Below are 27,900 nucleotides of genomic sequence, written 5' to 3' on the forward strand. Positions count from 1 at the left end.
TTATCTTAGTGTTCAAACATGACTTGGATATGGTTAATATTGTACTGCAATTTCGATTTAATTTCTTGTGAATATTTAAGAACGTGCTGCAAGGAAGGGGAAATTTTTTCTCAAGAAAGTTTCATGTACGCATGCACAAAGGCACAAGTAGCCATTTCCTATCCAACAGTTTACTTGAGAGGCATTGAAGTGCAAACATTTGTACCTATAACTGAATGTCAGTCAAGGAAGTTCTTGTCAAGCCCAAGTAATGTCCTAGAATTTATTGATAATAAAGCTATTTCGTTTCCGCTGTCAAAAGATTCCTGTCTTGGCTACTATGAAGGAAACTGGCGCATCAGTAAGTGTAAGAAAATACTGGAATTACAAAAATGTTGCAACACTGGATATGTATTAAACACAAAGACTGATGAATGTGAAAAATCACACTTAAATACAGATGTAACCATACCTGTCGTTATTCAAGGGATTGATATGACCGGTGAAAATACGTTTTTAGGTTTACATGATGATAGTTTTGACTCAAAAGTTAGGCTATCTCAGTGCAAAGATGAGCTTTATCACCTCTCTTATGGCGAGGAGAATCCGTTTGCATTATCACATGATGATGGATATTTGAGGTTCGGGGGTGAAATTGCATTTTCGGGAAAAGCTTGGGGCCCAAAAGAGTATTGTGCGAATATGGATGAAGGTGGTAGCACTGTGATACGCTTGTGCTACAAAGATGCATGCAGCGATAGGCCCTGTGTCAAAAAGTGTTGTGAGGTAATATAATGATTTTCGTTTATTCAGTTACATAATATCCGGGTCGTATCCAGTTTTTTTTTCTGGGGGGGGGGGGGTAAAAAAGATATTTAAAATCTGTTTACTATATTTTTTGTAATGTTTTCACGAGTTGAACAAACACTCCAGGTGTGGGGGGGGGTCAAACTCCCTAGACCCTCTCCCTCGATACAGCCTTGTCCATAATGGACATCATGATTTGTTAAATTTTTATTTCTCGGACTTTTAATGTCGGCTGAGTTTATTTAAATTCATCTTCAAAAATTTATACTTCATTATATTGAATATCAGTTCTTTCTCACTTTATTTGTTTTGATACAATTTAAACAAGTAAATTGAAGTTTTATCCAGTATTCCCCCCCCCCCAAAAAAAAACATAAAATCGGACAATTTTTTGTTGGGGGTAGCATGCCGATTTGGTTACTTTTACATCACTTTTGTTTTTTTTGTTCACAATTATTATTGTGACACATTAAAAGAGTAGCCTACTATGTGGTGGAAGTTCTTAGAATGCGGGTCTATTTCCATAATCTGGTTTTTGTTATATAGGAACTATCAACTCAAGATCACAAGAATCTTATGGTCTCATCTGTTTACTCTAATTCATTTTTAAGCTTAAATCTTTTAAGTTTTTTTTTGAAAAAGGTCACTGTCTGGTTATATTTTTAAGCACAAAAAACGATTCAAAAATAAAAAGATTTTATCTTTCATAATCGAAATCGTCTTAGCGCATTATCGATTAAAAAAGAAATCTCGACAACCAATTGGTTATGAATAATAGTTAATCCAAAGAAAATCTTGACAACAACTTTTTCAAAGAAAAGTAAGGAGCGAGATCAAAACTAAACCAAATAGACATACCACGTCCCATTTGAAACGAGCAAAAACTACCACAATTGAGGATGGGGCAGTGTACATCTCCGCCTCTTAGGGCTTAGACTGTTTTTTGCATCATTCCACTGAGGAATCGAAAGAAATAAAGCTTTCAAATTTTCATAGTTTCCCTTATAATTCAAAGAAGCATAATAGGGCTTTAAAATTATTTGTTTGCAATTGAAATTTTTTAGCTTTGTTGTTTGGGTCTAATCAAACAATTCGTGTTCGGCCTGTCGCTTCTATAAGGTCTTAGACTAAAAGTCGAACCTTAACATAAAGAGAGCGTGGTTAAGGAAAGGACACGGATAATTTTTTGTTATATATGTGTCCAATAACACTCTTCACCTTCATTTAAAAAAACTTGTTGTTGTTTTTTCCATTTCTGATGGTTTTTTACTAGCATGCCCAATGCTATCTATAACTAATAAAGTGTGAGCATTTTGTAAAGTTCGAGAAAGAATAGTCAAATTTTAATGCTTAACAGAATAATAAAATTTTCAAATATTTTCCCGTTAACCAGATGATGCGCCAATTTATTTTTAGTTAACAAATGTTTATGAAATTATTAACGTCGTAAAAAAATGAAAAAGTATTGCGGCTGGATTGACTATTATAGCAATGAAAGTTTCAAACTCCTGATTATCTAGAAAAGTGTGGATTTTATACCATTAGATAATGTAGGTAATAAAATGAATTTCTTATTCATTATATAACAAAAAAATTCCAAAAAAGCAGTTTTATGAAGAAAAGTAAAAAGCCAACTTAAAACTTAAGCCAAGTAGCAATTAAGTCCTATATGTTGATGTCCTATATGGTGATGTTCGAGGCACATATTTAGAAAATCAGAGTATTCAGTTATCTTCCACTGACTCCTGTCTTAGACCAAATAACTGGCTACGAGCGGGATCGAACCCGTTCCCCATGGATAAAGAATTCTCAAATCAGCGTGCAGACCAATTAGTAAAATAAATAAATAAAGTAAAATAAACAATTATATCAATTATAACGTTAACAAATGCTGACATAAATGAATAATAACTCCAAAAATGAGAAAGAGTTAGAATAATTATATAAGTGAACTTAAAACGAACAGGAATTTCCAAAATATTAGTTTGGTTGCTTTCCCCTCTCCATCCCCCAACTGTAGAAGGTCTAAAACCTACTACGTCATTTGGTTTTTATTGAAAACTTTTAGTATTTTAAAATCTGTTACTGAATTTGTAATAACATCGACGAAAAATAAAAAGGAAAATCAATACAATAATAAAAATAACTGGAAAGAACTAATGAAAATAAACTAAATATTTAATGCATAATAGAGTTAGTTCCTGTAAAAGTTAGCAATTCTAGATTTTTTTTTTTTAATGTTGCAACAACAAAATTTTTGTTTAAACATATCTTGTGTTTTTGTAAAATAAAAATAACACCATAGGTTTTGAAGGGTCTACGGTTTGGAGGTTGAATTCGTTCTGCATTTAACGTTCACTAGGGTATTTATTTTAATTTTACTCGTTTTAAGATCTAATTATTCATTACATCTTACCTTTACGTTTGTCGTGATTATTTCAGCTTCTGTTAGTTTTGGTTTCAATTGTTTCTTACTAATTTCTGTTCATTTTTATTGTCGAAGTTTTATTTTTATTGTCAAAGTCTTATGAATGTTTCTTCATTTGTTGAGGTACCTGGCTGAAGAATCAAAATATCAGATTTTAATTTAAATTCTGAAGTTGCAGAGACCAATCTGAGCCTCATCTCTCGTTCTATTCAATACAAATATTGTATAAATTTCATTCAATTTGAAATCAGCGGTCTTTAAACTAAGGTTTTGATTCAGAATATGATCAAAAGAATCCTGCAGGACGAAAGTTTAGAATATTAAATATGAATGAAAATGGGATAAGACAACTAAATTATAACAGATAAGCTTTAAAACTTAAACCGAACAGAAATTATTATGCATATGAAAGGGGGATGACACCCTTTTTGACACCTAGCTCTTTATGCTAAATTTTAAATTATATCCCAATTCTTTAAAAACGACTCCTGAAACACAAAAGTTGTTGAGATTAAAAGGTATATAAATAGGAATTTTTTTATTAATAGAAACACTGGAGATATGTGAATAAGCTTAATTTACTATAATAATTTAATTTAAAACGATACAAATGATATTTTTCCTCGGTTTAAGGTGAAACCATCTATCTGAATTTTTAGCGGGGGTCGAGTTCGTAGGGAAGTGAATTCCATTGCTAAGCAGATAATTTTTTGCAATGAAACAGGTGAATGTGTCTTTTATTTATTGTGGTTTATTTTTATGTAGTGTCTAAATAGACACTAAATAAAGCCTCACCTCTCGTGAAGTCTTCTTCAAAAGTTTAGGCTGTTTTTGTTTTTTTTAGCATGATTTGGTGGGGATTCTTGTCGAAACATTTGCTCATTTTCACTTTATATTGTTCCACTGGTTGACACCATCCTCCTTTTTGCTGCTTTTTAATTTTTTGCATTTATTATATTTTCTCTTCTTTGTTTCATTTGTGGAAACTGTACCCTGTTTCTGTGAAAAAAAATCACAAGAAAATATTTACAAGCTTCTTCCTTCGAACATTCTTTTTGAGCCCTTAGTTGTTTACTTTCATAAAATTTTAGAAACTAGTGGAAGTCTTGAGGTTTTACAAAATGTAATATTTAATTTTGAGTTGAAGCATTTGCTTTGGCACTTCATTTTTGTTAGATATGAGTTTCCTGAATAAAAGTTCGCATCTTTCATAAATTTGCATGCTTTACAATTAAGTCTTAATTTTCAGGGTCGAAAAATCTACGATTTAGACGAAGGTGTATGCAAAAACTCCGATCTGTCTCAACTAAACCTCCCCCTTAGTTGGACTGGCAACCGAAGCAAATACGAAGAAGTTTTTACTTCTGTTCCTGTTTGTCAAATTCATCACCCTATGGTAAGCCATGCAGCCAGTATATAGATAGTGCTTTGTAGATATAGGGGCTGAGTCTATGGGTTTTCACCAGCCTACATTTTGTTGAGAAAGTTAATTATGTTTTCTCAACTGGCAATTCTAAGCCAAATACTTAATTAATAAACTTTAGAGATGGTAAGAGTGCGGTATAATTTTGAGTTGGATATAGTATAAAACATATGTATTCACGCAAGAATGAAGTGATTTATGCTGTTATTTCCTTATATCCATATGGTCGTCAGAAGGACATCCACATCTTTGCAAGAGACCGGTCTAAATGGAGGCGCTATGTAGCATCACTCTCGACGCCGGAAGCGTTTCGGCAGGATCGATAAGTCAGGTAAGTCAAAATCCAAAAGCACTATCACTCTAGCAGTTCAAATCCAGCCTAAGACTGCTATTTCAAACATAAAGTATGGCTTTTGGTGGCCACTAAATTGCAGTTCTTGTAAAGCAATATTAGTATTATCAGGAGATTGGCGATCCAAATCTATTAAAAGATGCTCATTATTGTACTTGGTATAAATTGTACAGTTCCATTACGATATTTTTTTTTAACTTCAAAATTTTCGTAAATTAAATAGAAATTCAAAAGACACACGATCTTGACCTCCTTCACGAATATTTTGTTAAAATAACTGCCATTTGTTATGTTTGCAGCATCCATTCAGCCTGGCAACTACTTCCCAAAGCCGCATCGAAGACTGGTGGCGTACTGCTAAAAATATTTCACGAACCCACCACAAGAAAAGCACTGGTACGACGTCATCACGGTTAGTGGTGACGGCCCACCAAAGATTTCTGATACCAAATTACTTTTTTTAATTTTTTATTGAAATGATAGGCACATGAAAGGCTAAGTCCACTATATAATGGTAAATGCAAAAATTTCAGATTCTCCTTAATATATTTTTATATATTTTATAATTTAATATATATTATAATTTATATATATTATATATATATTATTTAATATATTTTATAATTTAATATATTTTTGAATTTACTCGTCAGCTATGTTGTTTTTTGTCGTTGTTGCTGTTGTTGTTGTATTTCACTTGCTCAGGCACCCTTAGGTAGCTATTCAAAGTAGCTATTTTCCAAGATTCCATTCACAGGATTAAAAAAAAATTGCATTTTAAGAAATTCCGTTGCACATTTCGTAATGTGAAAGCGCGTGTCGATCCGTCAACGCAACGTGCTTTTTACCTCGTTTATTTAGTGAGGACGCAATTAGGCGTCAAATAGTTCAGGATTTCAACCTACAGAAGACCAAACCAGGGTTAAAGGTCGGCAAAATTTCAAAAATACGATTTCGAAACAACATTTGTAAGTGAGAAAAATTGACATTTCTACTTGATTGAAGAATTGTAAGTGTCATTTCCATTAATCTTACAAAAAATAAAATATTATTTCGATAATAAATCCATAGGAATTTAAAAAGACCTAGATACTCAAAATTTTGCTACTGTTTCTTAGATACACTCTTTGAAAATGTCCCTTCCCATAAGTACGAGGAGGAAAAGCTGAAACGTCTAAAGTGGAATTTCTATATGTCACTACCAAGAAGCTGCATTTGGTCCCCTACATCTCCTACTTCTCCTCCCTGTATTAGAATCAAGGTTAAACATTTTTTTGGACGTAACGTTTTCAACTGGATTATCTTAATCTCAATATCCATTGTTTCTTTTTCTTTGCTTTAGAAAACACACAAGTGAAAAAAGCTACGTAGTGAAAAACTTTAATTTGATGGATTACAGCAGATATTTTTCTTGATGCAAAGCTTAGTATTGCATATTCTGTTTTTGTGTATTCCTTTCAACTATATATTTTTCATTTTTATTTAAATATGATTTCCTTTTTATCTTTTAGAAACAATATGTACAGCTAACTTCAGCTGAACACAACAATAGTTTCTGGATATTAGAAAATGGCAATCTCTATTACGAACAAGTTGATTATGAAGCACGTTATTACTGTATTAACACAGCCAAAAGGAAAGATATAGAAGATTCAATAGTAAGTAATTTTAGTAAATAGTAAAGTAATTTAAGTAATTACCTTAGTAATTTAGCCAGGTAATATACAATGAACTTTTAATCCTTAAAAACTCCTTTGATACTTTTACTGATCATTGCGGTTTATAAGTTAGTTAAACTTTAATGAAAAGTGACATGCACACCAAACTAAAGAGAGTTCAAACTTTATAGCTTGGACGGTTGTATATTTAAACACGTTTTTTATTCTCTCAATATTGCAATTTTAGTATGAATGAAGCTATTTCCTAAAAATTACTAGTACTAATCTTGATCAGAAACAAATAAATCGGCAAAAAACCTCTGTGAAAAGTAATCATATCTCTTGATTACTTCAGCGTTTCAGTATGCTCACTAAAAAAGAAAATAATAATCCATATTCCACCTGTGTATTTAATCTAATTTTTCCTTTCCTCATTTTTTGATCGTAGACAGCTGAAGGTCATTTGAAATTTAAATTTTCAAGTTTGAGTTCTTTTTGAGCAGTGATTTTGCACTTCCATGTTCTGATTTCCACTATTATGACAGATAACTCTGGGACAATTAAAGCAACCATCTAGAAGACTCATATGGTTGACTCTCATTTGTTGCAATCTTGTGCCAACTCTTCAGCAAACTGGAGGAAGCAGCTCCTGCAGTTTCTGCCAAGCTTTCGAAATCCATCATTGGTTAAAATTAATTTATTATAGTTCCCCACCAATTCTTCATTTGACCACCGCAAAGCCTGTGCTAGTCAGGTAAGCTAGATGGTAAACTAGAAGTACCTGCTGGATGGATCTTCTCAAAAAACGAAAAACATAAAGGCACGGGCAACCATTCAAAAGTGTTAAAAACATTTGAGGAATACCTCCAGATTTTAGTTGTGTTGTGATATCTTTTGGTACAGAATTCAAACAATCATTAATGAGGTACTTCTGGGTAGTAAGAAATTGTTTTAACCTTTACAAAGACAGTAAGGAATAAGGACTAGTTCTATCCTCAATTAAGGACCTCCATATAAAATGAAAACTCCCTATCCGTAGTATATTGTAGTATATCCGTTTTACTGTGTATTTTTACTTTACTGAAAATTAAACGGATTGATCGACTTGGGAATTTTTTTCTGTGAACTAATTTCCTAAAAATTAAAAAAAAATAATTTAAAAGTGAGAAAACAACTTGTTTTTTGTTCAATCTATAGATAAGAATTGATTTCATATGCGAGAATAGTAAACTTGGGTTTATAGTTAGGAATATTGTTATGAAAACATGATTCCAGCTGCATTTTGGCTTTTACACATAGGCCTACTACAACAGAACAAGAAAATATTTTAAAATAGATTTCATTTTTAAAACATAAATGAAAATCTAGTTTTTAAAAGATCTATTAAAATAGATTTTAATAATCAATTTAATAATCATGGTTGAAGCGGTTACTGCAGTTTAGTAAAAGAGCGAGCCACAGGCCATAGTAACCAAAACTTAAAACGCGTTTTTAAGGCACTGCCTAGTGAAAAGCAATTCCCATCTGACATTGACTTAGGAATGGTAACTATTATTTCGGTTCGTCTTAAGAGTGAAAACCTATTGCGAAAAGAGATTTAATGTTATTTCGAAAAAAAGCCTGAAACCCCTCAGATATGGCATCAGATCAAAATGAGAGGTGCACCATTGGAATCAACACGTTTAAAAACCTTGTACAAGGAAATTACAGTCCCTCATCTTGAACTACAAGGAAAATCACTTTTATATCGGGAGACTGATCTGCCTCCCCCTTTTTTTCTTTTTTTGAAGGCCTAGCGGGCTAAGAAAACATCATAGAGAGATGCTCAATGAATCATTCACATTCTCATATCTACGTACTTTTTACAGTACGTACAGTACTTTTTACAGTACATCTGCAAGTGCTATATGGCACTAAAATGGCACTTTCTGTGTCATTCCTCAAGGGGTGGCACTAGCAGGCTATCAGAGCATCGTAGACAGGACTTTTATGGATCATCTAAAAGATATTGCTCATATCTACATTATTTCTATAAATTCCACCATATGCAAGTTCCAAATGGCACTACAAGCGGCACTTTTGGTGCCGTGTATCAAGTGAAAAATCTGAGGCTATACGGCTAGCAGAACCTACAAAAGTGATGTTTAATGGTTCATTTGAAAACCATTTATGATATATCCGTTTTTTATTGGTTTTACCATTCGTAAGAGCGATATAGTACTGAAAACAATACTTTGGTGCCACTTCTTAGGTAAAAAGTCTCTGAAGTGCACAAATGGCACTAATGTATTAGTTATGTTTCAGAACCCTTAACTGAAGGTTTACGAGAGCCCTTCTTGTATGCTCCCCCTCCTGGCCCCCCTTAGTAAGTTACATAAATCGGCTAGTCATCAGTTCGCTACTGAAACATTAGCCGTCTACCTCACTATACTAGATAGATGTTTAATGGCTCAATTAAAAGCTATTACTTTTTACAAATTCTACCATCTATTAGTTTTCATATATTTCAATGTTAACAAGTTTCTGTAATGAATTTCCAATGAACTCTTTGCCATGTTTGAAGCATTAGCTGCAACCTAATAAAGAGTGATAATAAATAGCTAAATAAGTACCTAAGTACCTGAGTACCTAAGTACCTAAGTACCTAAGTACCTAAGAGTGAGCCTAAGTAGCTAAAAGTTAAGAAACGTCACAACGGTCATTTTTTCTTCTTTTTTCTCCAGACCTAGTGGGTTAACAGAACATTATAGAGGGATTTTTAAGAGTTTTTTCAAAAGATATTTCTCACATGCGTGTTGCTTATATAAGTTCTGCCATATGCAAGTGCCATATGGCACGAGAAAAGTCACTTTTTATGCCGTTTCCAAGGGGATGTTGCTAGCGAGCTACCAGAGCATCTTAAATAGATTTTTGATAGCTCATAGAAAAAACATTGCTCATATCTACGTTCTTTCTATAAATTCCCCCCTCTGCAGGTTTCAAATGGCACTTTCGGTGCTATATCTCAAGTGGAAAAGCTGGGTCAAGTGGCTACCAGAAAATTTTAGAGTGATGTTTAATGGCTCATTTGAAAACTTGTGCTTATATGTAGGTGCTTTTTATCAATTCTACTATTCGTAAACGAGATATAACACTGAAAACAACCGTTTTGGTGCCACATTTGTGATAATTATGGTCTGGAACCCAATACTGGAGGTTTTTAGTAGCACCTCCCGCATGTTCCTCCTCCGGACCCCCTTAATAAACCACACAATTAAAGTCCTACGGCGTGGTTCTGTTCGTACAGTGATGAACTTCAAATTAGATTATACTACGTTTAATTTCAGCGTAGATTTTTTTTATTATGGTTTGTCCCTTCTTATAATTATTTTTCAGATAATTTTCTATTTTTGCGAATGTGATGTACTCATCTTTGAAGACAAATCCCAGGAAAGCTCATTTTAAACCTAACACTTAGATATCCGTGTGTTTCATCAGTGATACTACCCATAAGAACTATATAGCACTAGAAACGGCACTTTTAGTGCCACTTTTTAAATGGAAGAGTTAGGAGGCATAAAACGGTAGAATTGCAATAGCTATGGTTCAAAGCCCTTAAACTTGAGATTTATAAGACTCCCTCACATATACTCTCCCCCAGACCCTCTTAGTAAGTTTCAGAAATCACATACTCATCTTAAAAGTAAAAGATTATTGCGAAAAATAATTAACTGAAACTGAAAACTTTTCAACTAAAATCTGCCAAAAATTAAGCTTGAATTGAAATTCCAAACTTCACTCTGCGATATAGACTGTGTAATAGTTCTAACGGCGGTAATTGAGGGGAAGGGAAATTCTTGCCCCCTTCGTAGTTTGCTCCTGCCTAAGTTTTGAAAAACAACTTTTTTGGTCATTTCATCAGAAAAGGCACTTTTTTCACTTAAAAAAAAAAAATGGGAGAAACAACCGAAAGTGTACTTTTTGGGAGTGTGCTATCAAGTCAAATTTATAAAAAGCGATTATGTACAAATATAAGCTTTTAAATGAGCCCTTAAACAGCTCTCTTTTATTACAGTAGCCTCCTAGAGCCTGCTAGTCAATAGGGGATTGACTAGCATTATGACTTCATTATGACTTTTTCAGGCGAAGTCGGTCGATTAAAAACAGCTTTTTGCAAATCGAAAAACAAAAACGTTCCTGAAAGCAATACATTTCTTTTTGAAGTATGAATAATGAAATTTATGTTATAGACTGGAAGTTTTTCGTAGCTCTTAAAAGTGTTTGTAGTATTTTCTTAGAAGCGTCATATCTTCCCTAGACTGATGATAAATAGAAATTATACTAAAAGTGCGTTTTCAATTGAGGGAGTTACATTAAAACTTAAAATGAATGTACATTAACCGTATGAATAAAAAAGATCATGACGCTGTTGTTTCTACATTAAATTGTAAGCAAAAACGAAGAAAGATTAATTTGAAAAATGAAGTTTTTCCGAGGGAAGTAAAGAGCGACGTTGAAACTTAAAGCGGAAAAAAGTATTACTTCATAGCCTGTCTAATATATATCAATAAAACTAGTATAAATAAGTCAATTAATTATGTTTTTCTATGCTTTAAGGCATTTTTTTCTCTATACTCTATGTTTTTCAAAATAAAAATATTATTAATCCCTTTCCGGATCCATCCCTGTTAAGATTAAGCAACTGTCCACTCTAGGATGGTTACTTTATTTTTTACGTATAATTTGGTATTACTTTTGCACAATCACACATCTTGGACATATCGTTTTAATCTCGGACATATCTTGATTAGATCGCGGTGGTTAAACATATTTTACTTAAGGATTATGGTTTTAGTATAATTTTAATTGTATACTGAAAGTTACGTATGCCGCAAGTGGTGTAAGACAATGAAATACTTTATAGATTCGTTTATTGTTGTTAGGATAGATACTCACTTTTGACCCGCAAATCAATATTCCTGTTTTTATGCTTGACTTTGTGGTCTCAGTCAAGGGCTAGTTTTCCATAATACTAAAAGCATAGGGAAACATTATTAATTGGTTTATTTGTGCTAGTTTTATTGATATATATATATATATATATATATATATATATATATATATATATATATATATATATATATATATATATATATATATATATATATATGTATATATATATATATATATATATATATATATATATATATATATATATATATATATATATATATATATATATATATATATATATATGTATGTATATATATATATATATTTATATATATATATATATATATATATATATATATATATATATATATATATATATATATATATATATATATGATTTTAGGCTATGAAGTAACAATTTGTTTCTGTTTTAAGTTTCAACTTTGCTTTTTACTTCCCTTGGAAAAATCTTGTTTTAAAAATTTTTAAGATTATGGATGATAGAAATATTATATCTTTTTAGATAATGGCTGTCTATTGTCATCTTGATGAAGACTACATATATTTCTACCCAGATGGTTCGTCAGAGAAGCAAGGATATGTTTATTTCATACTCATGACCATTTCTTGCCTTTTTCTTCTTATCATAATTCTTGTTCACCTTCTTCTTCGAGATTTAAGAAATGTCCACGGAATTTCAATTATGTGCCATTCAGCATCTCTTTTTATTGCTTTCATTGCACTAGCCTTTGTCCGGATTAAGCTGTTGCCGACTGGTAATTATTGTACCGCGTTTGGTAAGTATATTAAAGCTATTGAGTAGGTTTACTAGTTAAAACATAGAAGGTCGAAAAATAGACTTAGAAGGTGTGTGCCTTGTGGGAATGTATAGAAAATAATTTGTTCTAAAGAACCAGACCGCTTTAATTCATAAATAACTGAAGTTCGCTAGCTTAGATTTTGAATGGATACATTCCGTCACTTCAAACTTAATACCCAATCTGGTCATGTTTGTCGACAGAGTAGTTGATGGTGTATCAGCAGTTGCTGTTATATCCATTAAATTTTTTTTTTTTAGTGCTGTAAATCAATGCACTAAATGTATAAAGACATTGAAAAAGGACCTAAACTGTACGACTTATCTGTAATTTGCAAAAAATTGCATGAAAAACTTGCTGTGCTTCCGTTTTTCGTTGCAAATTTTGTCATGTGAAAGTGCGTGACAATGCATCAGCGCAACGTTCTTTTCATCTTGTGCATTCAGTGACGACGTGATTAGGTGTCAAATAGACAAGGGTTGCAGCAATGTCTGCCACATAGATAAGAATTAACCTCGGTCCAAAGTCGGTAAAACTTCAAAAATATGCTCCTAAAGAAACATTTGTAAGTAAGAAATAATCGTGATTGAACAGTCTCCTTCGTAAGTAATAAAATAGCTCGTAACACAGAAATTGACGTAGTTTTAAGCCCCTCCATCTGAAAAATAATCATAAAGTTAAACTTTATTGCTGCATTGAGCTTCGTATTTATTCCTAAGTAATCAGCTGATAATTTTAAGAATGCTCCAGTGATTGCTAAGGTATTTGTGACCTTTTTCAGAAACAAAATTATGCCACAGTAAAGACTTTCTAAGGGCCAAAATATTTTTATTTAATGTCTGATCACTTTCCAAATTTTGCCCGGAAATCCTCCTTCTTCCTCCTTGGAAAACTCACTCCCGAAACTTTCCTTCTCACTATCAATTCTCCCATGGCAAATCCCCCCATAGAGAATCATTCTCAAATAATTCCTGTTTGTTTCCCAGTAACAAATACTATCCATAAACAGTTGGCAAATTACATCCCTTTCCCCATGGGCTGTGGGGAATTGTGTGATCCTCAGAGACGTAGTTATTGGAAATTTCAACTATGCTTAGCCAAATGGGTCTCACAAAATTTTAATAAAACGTGTTCGGAGGAAAGTGGGGCATGGGGGGGGGGGGGGTAGTTGCAATCCAATGTTTTAGTTCACTTTAGTTAGGACACTAAGTTTTCATTTCTGTCCAAATAAGTCTTCTCCAAATCTTTTAGGTCCATTGACTTAAGACCGAATCCGTTATCTTTTCAAAGACGAAAGTCCGTTAAAGTTTGTGGACGAAAGTCCACATTTTAGGGATGGAAGTCTGAAACGTCTACAGCAGGTTCCTCTAATATGTTGAATCTGATGGTGTAATCAATCATCTCGTGGTAACGAACCGTAATAAGAAGCAACTCAACTCAATTTTAACCACAAAGGTACCAATTGATCAAACAATCGTGGTAACGAACTGTAGCATTTTAATGATGATTTTAAATATATAGGTTTTCATCAAGTTTAGTCTTACCCATCAAAAGTTACGACCCTGAGAAAATTTGCGTTATTTTAGAAAATAGGGGGAAACACTCTCTAAAAGCCATAGAATCTTAACGAAAATTACACCATGAGATTCAGCGTATCAGAGAACCCTACTGTAGAAGTTTCAAGTTCTTATCTACAAAAATGTGGAATTTTGTATTTTTTGCCAGAAGGCTGATCTCGGATGCGTGTTTATTTGTTTGTTTGTTTTTTGTTTTTCCAGGGGTGATTGTATCGACCCAGTTGTCCTAGAATAATGCGAGAGGGCTCATTCTAACGGAAATGAAAAGTTCTAGTGCCTTTTTTAGTGGCCAAAAAATTTGAGGGAACCTAGGCCCCCTCCCACGTTAATTATTTTCCCAAAGTCAACAGATCAACATTCTGAGATAGCCATTTTATTCAGCTTAGTCGAGAAACCTTATAACTATGTCTTTGGGGACGACTTACTCCCCACCACAGTCCCCGTAGGAGGGGCTTCAAGTTATAAACTTTGACCAGTGCTTACATATAGTAATGGTTATTGGGAAGTGTACAGGCGTTTTCATGAGGATTTTTTAGTTGGGGGAGGGGTTGAGAAGAGGGGGGGTATGCCCGGTGAACTTTTCATCGAGGAATTTTGTCACGGGGGAAGAAAATTTCCATGAAGGGAGCGCAGAATTTACTAGTATTATTAAAAAAAAACAATGAAAAATAAATATGAAAATTTTTTTTCAGCTGGAAGTAAGGAGCGGCATTAAAGCTTAAAACGATCAGAAATTATTACCCATATGAGGGGCTCACCTCCTCCTAATACCTCGCTCTTTACGCTAAAGTATTTTTAGTAATTTCAACTATTCATTCTACGGCTTTTGTGATTCAGGGTTCATTCTTAATGAATTGGGACAAAATTTAAGCTTTAGTGTAAAGAGCGAGGTACTGATGAGGGGGCAGACCCCCTCATATATGTAATAAAAACATGAGAATACAAAAGTTTTTTACGTAAGCTAATTTATAAGTTACGTATATCTTTTACTAATAAAAAGATTCTTAAAAAATTAAAAGTTCTAGTTGGCTTTTTCATTGACCAAACAATCGGGGGGCAACTAGGCTTCCTCCCCCGCTCTTTTTTCTTAAAATTATTCGATCAAAATTATGAGAAAGCCATTTGGCAAAAAAAAGAAATATGCAAATTCCGTTTTAATTATTTCCCTACGGCGAGCCAAAATCAAAACATGCAAAAACGTTCAGAAATTAAATAAACTTTTAAACAGAAAGTAAGGAGCGACATTAAAACTTAAAACGAACAGAAATTACTTCGTATATGAATATACGATTCGTATATGAGTTTTTTACTGTTTTAAAAAGGAGAGTTGAGAGAAAGAGTCAAACTTTAGCGTATTCCTCCTCAACACCCCGCTCTTTAGCGGGGTGCTGAGGAGGAAGCAGCCTCTTTCATATACGAAGTAATTTCTGTTCGCTTTAAGTTTTAATCTTACTTTCAGTTAAAAAAAACTTGTTTTTTTTTATTTAACACATCAAAAGAATTGTATTTTTATGCTGATCTTAATATACAAGTTTCATCAAGTTTAGTCTTACCCATCAAAAGTTAAGAGACTGAGAAAATTTGCTATATTTTTGAAAAAAGAGGGAAACATCCCCTAAAAAATCCTAAGGTAAATAATACGATCAGATTCAGCGTATAAAAGAACCCTACTGGAGAGGTTTCAAGCTCTTATCCGCAAAAATGGGGAATTTTGTGTTTTTTGCCAGAAGAAAGATCACGACTGAGTGTTTATTTGTTTTTTTTTTGTTTTTTTTTTTCCAGTGGTCATCGTATTACCACTTCCAGTGGTGATTACGTATATAAGCGGGTTCGTTCCCTCCTCAATACCTCACTCTTTACGCCAACATATTTTTAGTTATTTCAAAAGAATTAATTATTCTAATTAAACAGCCTTTGTGATTCATGGGACATTCTTACAGACTTAGAACAAAATTCGAACTTCAGAGTAAAGAGCGAGGTATCGAGAAGGGAGCGAACCTCTCATATCCGTAATAAAAATATACGAGTTTAGAAGTTAGTTATGGAAGTTAATTCGTAAGTTACGTGTATTTATTACTACTAAAAACGTCCCTAAATAAAATTAGAAGTTCTAGTGGCTTTTTTTAAACAGCTAAAAAGGTTGAAAGGTAACTAGACCTCTCCCCCAAACCTTTTTCTCAAAATCATCTGATTAAAGTTTTGAGATAGCCATTTTGTCAAAAAGTTAATTAACATGCAAATTTCGTTTTAATTTTTCATGTATTGTGAGCTAAAATCAAAACCAGCATTATATCAAACCGTTCACGAATTAAATTAAAAAAAAAACAACAAGTTTTTCAACAGAAAATAAGGAGCAACATTGACTTAAAACGAAGAGAAATTAATTTAGCGTAATAAAACTTTGGCGTAATGAAAACTTTTGCGTAAAGATCAGGGATCAGAGAGGGAGACAGCCCCTTTCATATACAGAATAATTTCTGTTCGTTTTAAGTTTTAATGTCGCTCCTTACTTCCAGTTTAAAAAATCAGTTTTTTTTCAATTTAATTTTAAATAAGATTGTCTAAACTGATTTGCACAAGCTAATTGGTTTAGGCATATCTGGTTTATGCGTAGAGCAAAAATACACAGGATGGTAGAGGTGTGACAAAAATGATATAAAAGGTGACATTCCAAGATGTACTATGTGGCAGATAGCGGTGGATGTAATGTTAATTCTATTATAATATTTTCTATTTTGGTATTATAAACATTAGGTTGCTAAATGTTTATTGCTTATTGCTATAACTATATATATATATATATATATGTTACAGCTTGGATATGATTTTTGAGTTATTGGAATTTGTTTTATACAATACTTATATAAGATTTGGGGGTGATTTGTACAAGCAAAGTATGGGAATTCCCATGGGGGGGAATGCCAGCCCATTTATAGCTGACTTGTTTTTAAGTCAACTAGAATATAAATATATGATGGATAAGAATAATCCAATTAATTTAAAACATGCTTTGTCAAATAATAAAAGATATTTAGATGATATTTTGGTCTTAAATTGTAAGGATTTCATTGATATTTCTAAAAATATATATCCATCAGAGCTTATTCTTGAGCCTAGTCATGGCGCTGGTCATGAAGATCATTTCTTAGATTTAAATATTAATATTTGTGATAATAATAAATTAAGTTTTAAAATGTATAATAAAACGGATGATTTTGATTTTGAAGTGATTAGTTTCCCATTCCCTGAAAGTAATATACACTCAAATATCACATATTCAGCGTTTTTCTCACAGTTACTTCGTTATGCAAGGATTTGTAGTAATTATATTGATTTTAAAAATAGATGTAAAATCTTAAGCCAAAAATTGATATCAAGAGGTTTTTCTGCAAATAAATTAACTTGGCAATTTAAAAAATTTAGTTTTCATTATAACGAACTTTTAAATAAATATCAAAAGAATTATCTAGAAATACTTAAAGAAATTTTTGACTAATTTCGGAGGTTCGAGAAATGTTGTCACAGCGCCATTTATTTTGAATTGTGTTTCTATTTGAGCGGAATTTTTAAAAAATTAGCCACATGGTAAAGATGAATTATATAATTGTTTAGTTCATTCAGGTTTTTTGCAATGTGTTAATATTTGTGATTTGGTAAAATTTATAATATTTAGTTTACCTATTGTTGCTAAAGGGAGGGATATATTAACAGGATAAGCTTGTTTTGGTTTTACTTGGTTGTTTTACATTTGCTGTTTTTTTCATAGACATGTATTTTGGGGGTGATACCTGACGCGGGGATGCCATGGATATTCTGTGGTAGCCACAACACTGTGCTGGGTAGAGAATTTAGAGTGGCGAAACCCTATATAGGCCAGTGTATTCTCCTGATGAGCCCTTATGTTGGGTGTTGCCTCTGAATTATTTGTCTATATTATTTTTTCTATGGTTTGGTAAATGACGACTTATACTTATTGACGACATGACTGCCTGTCCATGGATTATTCTTTATGGTTGATTGTGTGTGGCTATGCTGTTTGACCTATGTGATTGTATGGATGAGTAGGGTTAAGGCCTCATTCAAGTGCTGGTCTATATTAATCACTAATTTAGGAAAACAGTCTTCCTTTTCTCCTTCTGTCTCCTTTTTTTTTTTTTTTTTTTTTTTTTTTTTTTTTTTTTTTTTTTTTTTTTTTTTTTTTTTTTTTTGCTGTAGCATTGGTGATTTCTCTTTTCATGATATATATATATATATATATATATATATATATATATATATATATATATATATATATATATATATAGCTCAGTACTTTTACAGTTCCTTTTTTCTTCAGGATTTACCGTTCAGTACTTTCTGATTGCATCTTTTGCTTGGCTATCAACAATGGCTTTTGACTTCTTTTGGATGTTCAGGTAGTACAATGTTTCGGTTTTATTTCCTTTTTAACATATGTTCTTGCAATGTTTACAGGACACGCAGCAGAGCCAGAGAAAAACAAGATACCTTATTACAATTCCTTGGTAAAATGTGCGCTTTGATTCTATTTATTCATTTTAAACTTTTATTTCAGCAGTCAATCAAAAAAATTTTTGTGAACAAAAACATCCTCGCCGTTTTACATGGAAATAATAAATGCTTAACAACAAATGTGAAACAGTTCAAAATAGGGATGATACCTTTTTATTGACAGTGAAACATAAAATTATTTAACTGGAATATTTCGAACGCATATACAGTGTTCATCATCAGCAGTAAAACTAAAAGACATGAATAAAAATAAACAAAAAAAATGTGTTATTTTTATTCATGTCTTTTAGTTTTACTGCTGATGATGAACACTGTATATGTGTTCGAAATATCCAGTTAAATAATTTTATATTTCACTGTCAATAAAAAGGTATCATCCCTATTTTGAACTGTTTTACTTTCGTCATGGAAAGGCAGTGTGGTCTTCGAAGTTAACAACAAATCAAAACAGACAACAACTTAACGCCTCTCCAGAAAAACATCGAAATTGAGTACACGGCGCTATTTTGAAAGAGACAATACACACATCGTTTTTAGTAGGTTGCTGATTTCCCCCAAGACAAAATTCCTGAAACACTAATGTTAGAATATCTCCATCACAAAATTTGATCTTAAATTTATTGTAGCATATTTATAGGCTAAAGGGGGATTGGTTGTCAAAATAAAGCCAGAAATATGGTCGATATGTGAAAATAAACATTTATTTTTTACTTTTGTTGGAATCCCCTTATGAAAAAACATTCTAGCATCTCCGGAAATTGTAACTTTTACACACAAGTCAGGGCCCAAAGACCGACGAAAATTATGCGTCCGAATTCAGAATTAAAACATTTCAGCTGCATTCAAGACTACAGTCTGATTAAAACACACAGCTAATTTGAAGAAATAATTGTTTTATAAAATTTAACTACTAAAACAGTTCTCCAAAACTTGACTGGATCTTTATATTCGATTACTGCCGTAAAAAATAAAAAAAGGCAAAATTATACCAAGACCCAAAAAAGTTTTTAGCAAGGTATTTTCTTCAGAGTCAAGTTTTAATGCATCAACACAAGATGACAAATTTTCTATTTCATTTTTATTGTTATAGTATGATTCCGTTTCGTGCATCTGAATTGCTCAGTTTCAACTAAAACTTACATTTTTGAAATTGGCTTTGTATTTCATTTCAGACTAAATCATACATTTAAATGGCCTGAAAAAGAAGGATAAAGATCCACCTCAGCCATTAATGGCACATAGGGCCTTGAGCCAATGTTTCAGTTGCTGAGTGTCTTTTACAGAGACAAGTGGCAAGCTCGTCGCCCAGACTTGCTGCAGCGGTGATCGAACCCGTGTGCTCCGCATTGCCATGCAGAGCATTAATCCACACTGCTACAACAGGTTAAAAAGGCATGAAAAATATAAAAAAAAAATATTTCTTATTCAATTTTTTATCATTTTCTAAGAAAAAGTCAGAGTAGCATAATTATTAGGGCTCGGCAATGGGATACATCTGACACGAATGAGTTCAAGCACTGTGTTTAGTATGCATAGTTATGTTTTTCCTCCGGGTTTGTTATTTGCTATTGGGCAAGGGGGAGGGGGCAACAGCATCTTCCAGTCCTCAATTCCCCCAGAAAACTAGTTCCCCCCCCCCCAATGAAATTGATTTTCCTCAAAAATCTTGTCAAAACTAATATAAGCGTGCATAATTCAGGCATTTACAGGAGAAGGTTAGTTTATTTAGGATACGTTTTCCTTCATAATAATATATGGCTCATTTGTTACTTTTCACTGTCATTTTCACTTGATTTAGAAAAATTGGCACCAACTTCCCCCCCCAGATTTTGACGATATCTTGTGTTTTATCAACATCCTATAGTAGCCTGCACAGTCCTTCAGTCTAGTATATCTAGTATTGTCTCCCTCGATCTTATTTAAATTACTCACAACCACGAGAATCCATTAAATATGTGTAATTTTCTTAGATATTAAATGGTATTTAACACTGAAATATTGAAGTGGTAATCCCCCACTATTAGTCGTTGCCGTCGTGGCCCTTATCCAAGGTACATTGGCGATCAAGCTATCCCTTGCTACACATTTAAAATACCACCTCAAAACTTTGATAAGATATCTGAAAGGGCTGGGGAGTAGAAATGCATTGTCGGTAAATACCTTTTTACTTGGGCACTGCAACATCGATACCTCTGATTTTGGATCTTCAAAAACTAAGTATATATTTCATGTTTCTTACGTCTAACAAGTTTTTTTTTTAATTTTCAGTGGTATCTCGTCTCTTCAAGGTCACTTAAAGTCTCATGATAGAAGAAAGTTAATTCTCTACTCTACTTTTGCTTGGGGTTTGCCGGCAGTATTAACAGCATCAGCAATATCCGTCAAGGTAGTTCGAACTAATGTACTTCAGAGCGATTGTTGGTTTTCAGGTAGGATTCGATAGTCATGAGCTTGTTTCAAGGTTTTGTTTTAGTAGGATATCTAAAAGTGAGATTTGTTATATTTTTTGCACAATATCTACAAGATGAAACTTTCTCTGTACAACAGTAATAGAAATGAATCAAAACATTTACGAAAAATAATAAAAAATTGAATAACGAAAAAAGGAATAAAGATAATTGACAGAACCTTATCAAAGATCACTTTCCAGATAAACGACTTCACTTGTAACTTGTTCACTCTAATTTTTAATTTCAACTTTCCATTAATTTTAATGACTGTTTTTTCTAAGTTGGTTAAGTATTAAATTTTTTCATTAGTTTTCGAAAAACCTATTTTTCAACTCATTTAAAAAGAAAATATAGCTTATGCTGCATTAGGTCATCGCCAGAAAGTGACTGGGATCTTTCCAATGCTCCATAATACTTTGTGTGAAATCATAGTGTGGAAGAAAAAAGGAAGTTCCAGGCCTGTACCCTCCCTTCCTTATAAAATGTGTAAATTTTGTCAAATCTACTACTGATGATTTCACTTTGCTTGCAAATCACAAAATTTTTAGAATCAACTTGTGTTCAAACCTGGTGGTATCTTTCAAATGAGTCCCGTTTAATAGCATGTTGTTTTTGTTGCATAATTTTTGTGCTTGTGTTACGTACTTGTATGGGCTTGTGTTAGGTAAACAAATAATAAAAACACTATCACAACCATCTAGATAAGGTACCGACATATATACAAGCATAAAACACATTTAAATCCATAGTCCAACTTTCCAATAAATTTGCCACTCTCCCAACGTATTACTCAATATATTTCCCAACTATCAAATATATTGGGAAATTTTCCATCATAATGAAAAATTTTCTATTATAATGGAAGAACCGAGCGTGCTGAACCTGAAAACACCTCAACACAGCTATTCCATTTTAATTCAAATATATTTGCTAATTCCAAAATATATTTGCTCAACTTAGCATGATGAACAGTGAATCCTCAGAAAGAACCTTAACACAACTATTCCATTTTAATTCAATGCAGAAGCGGATGCAAAATTAATATACATTTCTTTTTTTTAATCAGGGGAAGGGCACTGATGACAATTTAACTTCCCGAATAATATAGCTCCCTCCATTTAATACAACTTTCAACCTAATTGTGGGGGGGGGGTAATAAACAAATTCACAAATTTTAAATGCATTCTACATTTTGGGCATTGGAATTTATATTATAAAGGCAGGAAAGGGTATTTCCAGCCAAAAATTCGTTCAGTCGAGGACTGTCTACATAAATGCTGAGAAATTCACTGTAAGTATATCCACAACATCGAAAAATCAAATATAATAGTGCATGAAAATCACAGTTTTTGGATGATAAATCTTGTGCTTGCATCTGATTTTGAATAACAGACTCTCCACTTTGCTCAAGAAGGTTTTTCATGTGAGGTGTTTAAAATGCATAGGGTAGGCCAAGAGGATTGATAAATTCAATATTCTTCACTGTTCAAAAGATGTATAGCCAATCACTCGTCTTTACAGTTGATAGACTTCTATTAACAATGATAATGGTGAGAGATTGAGGTGAGAGAGACTGTTGCATCAGGTGCAATCGCAAGTACCTCTCTCAAGATTTAATTGGACGGAACAATATAGGGGGGCAACCATTAAGGTTTACTGAATATTTCTTGATTAATTTTCCCTGCCAAATGTGAATCACTAGTTGTCACCTCTTTAAGTACATTGGTAGCCTCAGTGTTTGGTTTTTGTTCATATTCAGTGGTTAAACCTCTTAATTTCTTATAGGACCATGGATTCATCAACATGAATTGTATGTAACTTGCATAGTTTGAAAGATTATTGCTTGTGCTCACCGAAGTTCCATTTATGTAAATCTATCTAAACAAATTGTGTAGTACACAATTTTCATAGGAAAACCCTCAGCTACACTTGGCATTTCATTGTTAGATTTTTAGACCATTGGATAATGATTGACTACCATTTAAGCTGTTTAAAACAAATCATCACGCCTTTAGGCGCAATACTAATGAAATGTATATCTAAATCTGAAACTATATTTTCAGGTTTAAGAATCTGGCATCTTGTTTATGGACCAATTGCAGCTTTAATAGCGCTCAACACGATTCTTTTCGCATTTACATCTTTTCGATTATACATGACAAGTCGGACGTTGTCAAATTTAACGTCAAGTGACAAGAAACGTGCAAAACAACGGTAAAACCTTTTAACAAAATTCTTTAATTGAATAACTTTTTCAATGAACATTAAAGAGGGCCAATTTTGGCCTTTAGTTTTCACTTAAAGTGTATAAGAGTCTTGCTAAACTTTCAAGTGCAGCAATGTTTGATTTGTTCCATATTTTTTATTCCTTTGTATTTTTGACGCGTAATTTATCTGAGAAACGTTTATTTAAAACATTTTATTATATGGTTCCCATGCAGCTAAACCCCTTGCCATTGAACCCATCTAACTGAATTATCATGCAATTCAATTCACGTTTGAACAGTACCAACTTAACTCAACCCCCATTTAACTCAAACCTAATGCAATTCAACTTTCATTCAACATATGCCCAGTTTAATTCAACCCTTTGGTTAACCCATTCAACTCAACCCTTTCATAGTTTAACCATTGTTTGATTCAATCCCCGTTCAACTGATCCCCACTCAGCTTAAACCTCCTTAAGCCAACAAAATACAAAGAAAGTGTAATTCAGGTCCCTTTGTCGAAAGTGATGAATCGACTTGAATAAAATGGTGCTTGTTCATTGCTCAACTATTATTTAAGTATTTCTTTTATGTTACTTTAATGCAAAACTGCGTGCATTCTCGAACATTATTTTTGTTTTTCTTCTTTTAATTATTTTGTTTCATCTCGTTTTGTCATTTTCATTTTGGCTTTTTCGTATCTGATTTCTTGTATTGAGAAATTTGGCTCTTATCACTCAACGCTCAACTACTCTTTGAAGAGTGGGTTAACCCCGAAAATTGTATCTACATGCACCAGAACTACGGCAAATATAATAAATACCTTGTGTGACATTTTCGTTGGAACCAAAGGTAGACCCAAACAGATGCGATCGGCATGAATATGAACGTCAAATTTGTCATTTGATACTGCATTCTTTTGATTTTATTACTTATCAGTAGAAGAAAGATGAAAACAAATAGGGCGAGCTACTGAAAGTGAAGAATTTGTAAAACATAGTATAATATACTTAAAAATAAAAAAACACAATTCTTCTTTCCACGCTTAATATGACAAACGGGTAATGTTTCATGTTCGCGATACAAGTTCTCAAGTGTGTTTTGTTTATAATACATAAATACCAGATTTTGCTCCAGTAACCTCTCGAGAAATCTCTTATGATATATTATTTTGTATTTGGAGATATTTATAAATCAGGAATATAGCACAAGAGATCTTTAGCTTCAATGATGTCTTTCCTGGGTTCTGCAGTCACTTTGAAACGCCTTTCCCAACTAAATCTATAAATACTTGGAGAAATGAGTAAGCCCAAGAACATTTTTAGGTTAGGCCAAGGGAACTGTCTGAAATACCATTTCCCCTTCTTGGGTATGTATTGTTCAATTAACGATAACTTTATTATTTCGTATTCATAGAGCTTATCATATACTCAATACTTGCTATTCTTAGAGTTAGGTATTATTTGGGTATTATTAGGCTTAGAGTTAGGTATTATTTAGGTATTATTATTAGGTATTATACTCAATACTTGCTATTCTTAGAGTTAGGTATTATAGTAGAATATAGCACAAGAGATCTTTAGCTTCAATGAGTAATTGAAGCTCCAACTCCCTCTTACCTTATGTGCAAATATATAACCCAAATTATATTTTTATATAAACTAAAGTATATATGAGGGTTATATTTCATTTGCATTAACCTAACTTCACTTCTTGGGTATGTATTGTTCAATTAACGATAACAGTAATTTTCTTGTAGCAGGGTTTTTTCAACCGATGTTATGCGATGGTCTCAGGGTCGAGTAAGAATAAACGGGAGAGAGGAGAAAAACAAAGATGACAATCATTGCTCGTTTTACAAGAATTTTATAAATATCAACCATTATTGTATAAAGCATATTGTATAAAGGATTTTGTTACAGTTTAACACCGGCAAGTTTCAAGGAATTCAGCATGCCTCTGACATTACAGTTAACAGAGTCGACACACGTATCAACCGAAGTCTTGTTGACGGTTCTTTCTTTTGCGGAATTTGGATAAAATGACTGGACACTTTGATAAAACTGAAGTGTGTTAAATTATTTTAAGGGCCACACTCGACTGGTCATTTGAGCTACTGTCGTAAATCGACAAAAGTGAGTCTAGAGCAGTAGGCTATAATTTGAATGTAATTGAGGTAAGATATTTGAGGACAAGACAGACCACGTGTCACCTAGAATAAACAATGGTTCACTGATTTAAATAATAAATGAATGTTTTTTTTTCATGACTGTATGCTTAATTTTGTCCCTATCCTTGTATTTTACAAATAATTAAGTATTTTGTGCGTTTTTTCGAATCATTCTGCATTTTTAAAACATATATTTATTATTTACTAATTTAGTTCTGAGTTCATATTTGATCTTAAATTATTTTACTTGTAGTTAAACTGTCGTGATAAATTACATATTTTTTCCTTTGGGAGACGAGCAGTGGCTACACAAAGCAGTGCATACTGCTTGCATACATATTTATAAAAATATTTTAGATTTTTACTTCAAGGAAAGAAAAGTACTAGATTTTTCCTTTAATTTGAATTTTTTTTTCTGTTAGATATTTGCATTAATTTATAATCTTCCAAACAGTCATTTTATAAGACTCGAGCACTGAATTTTGACATTCACACGTCCTTGAAATCAATTGTATTGGCACAAAACTCTAAGAAGCATTATATCAGGAAGGTAAACTTCTTTGTTAAGTTATTTAAATATGAAGTTCTTACTATTTTTGTGTGTGTTTAATTTTATAAAATGTAACTACATATTTTCTTTATTTAGGATGTTGGCTATAGCAAAGCTATTTACTTTGATGGGTATCACTTGGATCACAGATATCATAAGTTATGCATTCCAAGACGCGTTGTCAGATGTGGTTATATACATCATTGATGGAATAAATTTGCTCGTACCCTTTCTCATATTCATACTTGTAGTAGTCAATAGAAGGGTAAGATATAAATTTTGCTTCAAGCGGGGTACTAGGCTATCATGACCCTAACTTAAAATTTTGTCCAAGTAGGAGTGGACCAATTTATTCTATTCTGGTAGATATTGGTATAACTCTCTCTTTTTAAGATATTTATTCAGTGGTTCTGGAAGTTTCTTAGGGTCTAGAGTTCAGCCTTCCCCTCTTAGCTACATACAAAAATCTGACTTTTTCTATTTGTTCTCTATTATTATTTATTTTTAATCGACACTATACAAAGGTATAAAATGTGGAGTAATACATAGAATAATATACACATATTCAAACAAAAACATAAATACGAAATTGGAATATTAAAAAAGAAAATCTAAAACTGAAAGAACCTAGTTAGCCAGGGAACGTGGACGAAGCTATTGAGTAGTCACAGAAAGTTGAGTAGAGCTAGCGTATGTCTGTTATATATCCCTCTGTGAGCAGTGCGCTGGAATACTGTTAGCAATAGAAATACTTAACCATCGAATAGAATCTACACGAGCAATAGAAAAGTGAAAACTTATAGATACATCGTATGTCTTGTTGGAATTGTGCTCAAAATGCAAGACGCCTATCTCATTTATTATGTAATTCAGAGTATCGAAAAAAGTCACACATTAATTTCAAGGTGTGAAGTCACCGGAATAAAACCATCCGAATTCAGTGGAATGCTTATGTTCGTTTCATTCCACCTTCTTTATTTATTTATTTTCTATTTGGGGATTAAAATAAACAATGCTACCTGTATAATCTAGGGTAAAGATTGGGTAGTCTAAATGTAAAACATATTCCTACTGAAAAATATTCGCAAGTTCATTGGTGAATTTGTAAGTTCATAATGACAATCAAGTTGAGTATCAAAAAAATTGAAACTGTCTGAATGGCAAAATGTATAAATTGGACGCCTCTCTTTGGTATAAGTTTCAAATTACAATTAATGGCTTACAAGTGTGTTTTAAATAAGAAGAACCAAAGAAATTACGATACCTATAGTGTTTTACAGTGTAACTTTGAAAATGAAACTCTGAAAGTTTGAGTAACTCTTAGAGAGTTACTTAACAGTGAAACTTTTAGAATATAAGTTAAAAATCAAAAGTCTTTAAACAATCTTAGTGAAGTTAATTTTAGGTGCTTGATTTGTTTGGATTGTCATACTACTGCATTGGAGACTTTCTTCGACGTCATGGCTGGGAGCCAAAAACTCGTAGCTCTTATGGTAGTAGGCGAAGTCGAAGTCAACGTGCCTCACAGAGGTCCAGAGCTGGCCGAAGAGGATCTGATAAAAGATTCTCTGCCTCGTCATCAGCAGATGCTCACACATTTACTATGGTTACCGAAAAAACAACTGCAGACACAGAAATTTGATGAATTTTTTTTCGCTTCCATTATGCATTTTGTTATATTTAATATCAAACAGGTTGTTTATAGTACCACACATTATTTTGGTAATACTTAGCAAGATTTCGATAATCTTGATATTAGCAGATATGATTTTATTTTACTACGTTAAATTTTGGCAAAAGCAGACATGATCTTGATGACATCATTTTAGATTTTGACAATATCAGACATGTTTTGATAGTATCAGAAAATATTTTGTTAATGCAAAGTAAAATTTTGATAACATCGTACAAGACTTGGTGAATAGATCGCATGATTTTGATAATACCACTTCAGATTTTGATAATTGCAATATACGATCCCTGGTATAGCCTATCATGCAAGTTTTAAAATTGTAGTGT

The 27,900-nt window shown here is 32.6% G+C and overlaps 1 protein-coding gene across 1 annotated transcript; it reads left to right on the forward strand.

The window, feature by feature from the left end:
* LOC136040873 (G-protein coupled receptor Mth2-like) lies at positions 1-27,591 on the forward strand. Its single transcript, XM_065725265.1, has 9 exons — positions 1-765; positions 4,464-4,610; positions 6,501-6,647; positions 12,103-12,376; positions 18,311-18,389; positions 20,773-20,933; positions 23,018-23,168; positions 25,978-26,146; positions 27,287-27,591. Exons 1-9 carry the CDS (start codon positions 19-21, stop codon positions 27,521-27,523), a joined length of 2,112 nt encoding a protein of 703 aa, XP_065581337.1. The 5' UTR covers positions 1-18; the 3' UTR covers positions 27,524-27,591.
* Positions 27,592-27,900: the final 309 nt, after the last annotated feature.

Source organism: Artemia franciscana, chromosome 21 (genome assembly GCF_032884065.1).
Source record: "Artemia franciscana chromosome 21, ASM3288406v1, whole genome shotgun sequence".
In the NCBI taxonomy this organism is placed as follows: domain Eukaryota; kingdom Metazoa; phylum Arthropoda; class Branchiopoda; order Anostraca; family Artemiidae; genus Artemia; species Artemia franciscana.

Excerpts from the sequence above, each read along its gene's own strand:
- LOC136040873 (XM_065725265.1), top strand. The coding sequence starts at position 19 with ATGACTTGGATATGGTTAATATTGTACTGCAATTTCGATTTAATTTCT. Across the intron at positions 18,390-20,772 it reads GACTTCTTTTGGATGTTCAG|TGGTATCTCGTCTCTTCAAG; the intron begins GTAGTACAATGT and ends TTTAATTTTCAG. Across the intron at positions 20,934-23,017 it reads GAGCGATTGTTGGTTTTCAG|GTTTAAGAATCTGGCATCTT; the intron begins GTAGGATTCGAT and ends CTATATTTTCAG.